The sequence below is a fragment of the Emiliania huxleyi genome (genome assembly GCF_000372725.1).
Source record: "Emiliania huxleyi CCMP1516 unplaced genomic scaffold EMIHUscaffold_5628, whole genome shotgun sequence".
Classification (NCBI taxonomy): domain Eukaryota; phylum Haptophyta; order Isochrysidales; family Noelaerhabdaceae; genus Emiliania; species Emiliania huxleyi.
Genome location: NW_005197782.1, coordinates 470 through 1,549, shown reverse-complemented (window position 1 = coordinate 1,549; position 1,080 = coordinate 470). Strand labels below are relative to the sequence as shown.

General features: G+C 63.0%; 1 protein-coding gene across 1 annotated transcript; it reads right to left on the bottom strand.

Moving 5' to 3' along the window:
- Positions 1–75: 75 nt before the first annotated feature.
- EMIHUDRAFT_257034 (hypothetical protein) lies at positions 76–735 on the bottom strand (the record flags this gene model as incomplete). The annotated part of the gene is made up of 1 exon (XM_005765142.1): positions 76–735. The coding sequence occupies one exon, from the start codon at positions 733–735 to the stop codon at positions 76–78; it is 660 nt and encodes a 219-aa protein (XP_005765199.1).
- Between the last annotated feature and the right edge of the window lie 345 nt (positions 736–1,080).

Here is a 1,080-nt window from a genome sequence, read left to right as displayed (position 1 = left end):
CTGAGTCTCGAACATCAATGTCCCACCCCGGCTCCGACCCGCACGGCGGCACGCCCACGAGCCTGGACTACGCGCTTAAAACGGGCCGATTTGCAAGCCCGCCGCCTCGGAGATGACAGGCACCTGGTCGGGCAGTTCGCCGCGCGCGTTCGAGTAGAGCGCGTAGGTGACGACCAGCGCCATCGTGTAAAAGACAAAGTTTGAGCCGAGGATGGCGACGGAAGAAGGGACCATCCCGGCGGCGCCCGAGAAGAGCGACGGGATGATGAGCAGGATGTCGAGGACGAGGGCCTGCTGGATGTTGAAGCGCACGAAGCGCGAGAGGCCCGAGTCGGGGCGCGTGAAGAAGGAGAGCCCGATGAAGAAGATGATGCCGGAGAAGGGCAGCGAGTTGAAGGCGACCACGAGCGGCAGCACCGCCTCCGCAAAGCTGACGCCGCCGGGCACGTTGTTGAAGACGTACAGCCCGTACTGGAACCCGTCCAGGAAGGGAAGCACGTACGGCAGCGTCGCAAACACACGCTCCACCGCCGGCGGCTCTCCCGACATGCGCGCCGCCGCTCGCGGCGGAGCGGCAGCAGCGGCTCTGCACCTGGCCAGCGGCGCCGTGCTCGAGCCCGGCGTGCGGGCAAAGGACGCAGCGGGCGTGCGGGCAAAGGAGGCAGCGGTTGCGTCGAGGAGCGCGGCTCTGGGAGTCGCGACAGCAACGGCGGCGAGCACGACGGAGAGCGCCATGTCGTTCCTCTCGGCGTAAATTTCGCGCTGTTCCAGGTCCGCAGCTGGGCGAGTACTCGAGTATCCTGTTCGTAGCCAGGTAGCTGTGAAGAGGATCGACCCTTGTCGTACGATATTGCTTCGATAGTAGGGCTTTCATTTTTCGAATCGCAAGATGGTCCTCCGCGGATGCGGGCGGCTCGCCTGGGGAAAGTGCGACGGCGAGAAGGCCACGCTGAGCGAGCACAGCGCAGCGTGAGCGAGCGCCATATACAAAGTCAGGCCAGGAGAAAAAACTTCCATCAAAGTAAAACATCAAGTTTCTTCCTCCGAGAAATTTGATTTGTTGAATTCTTCCTCCGCTTC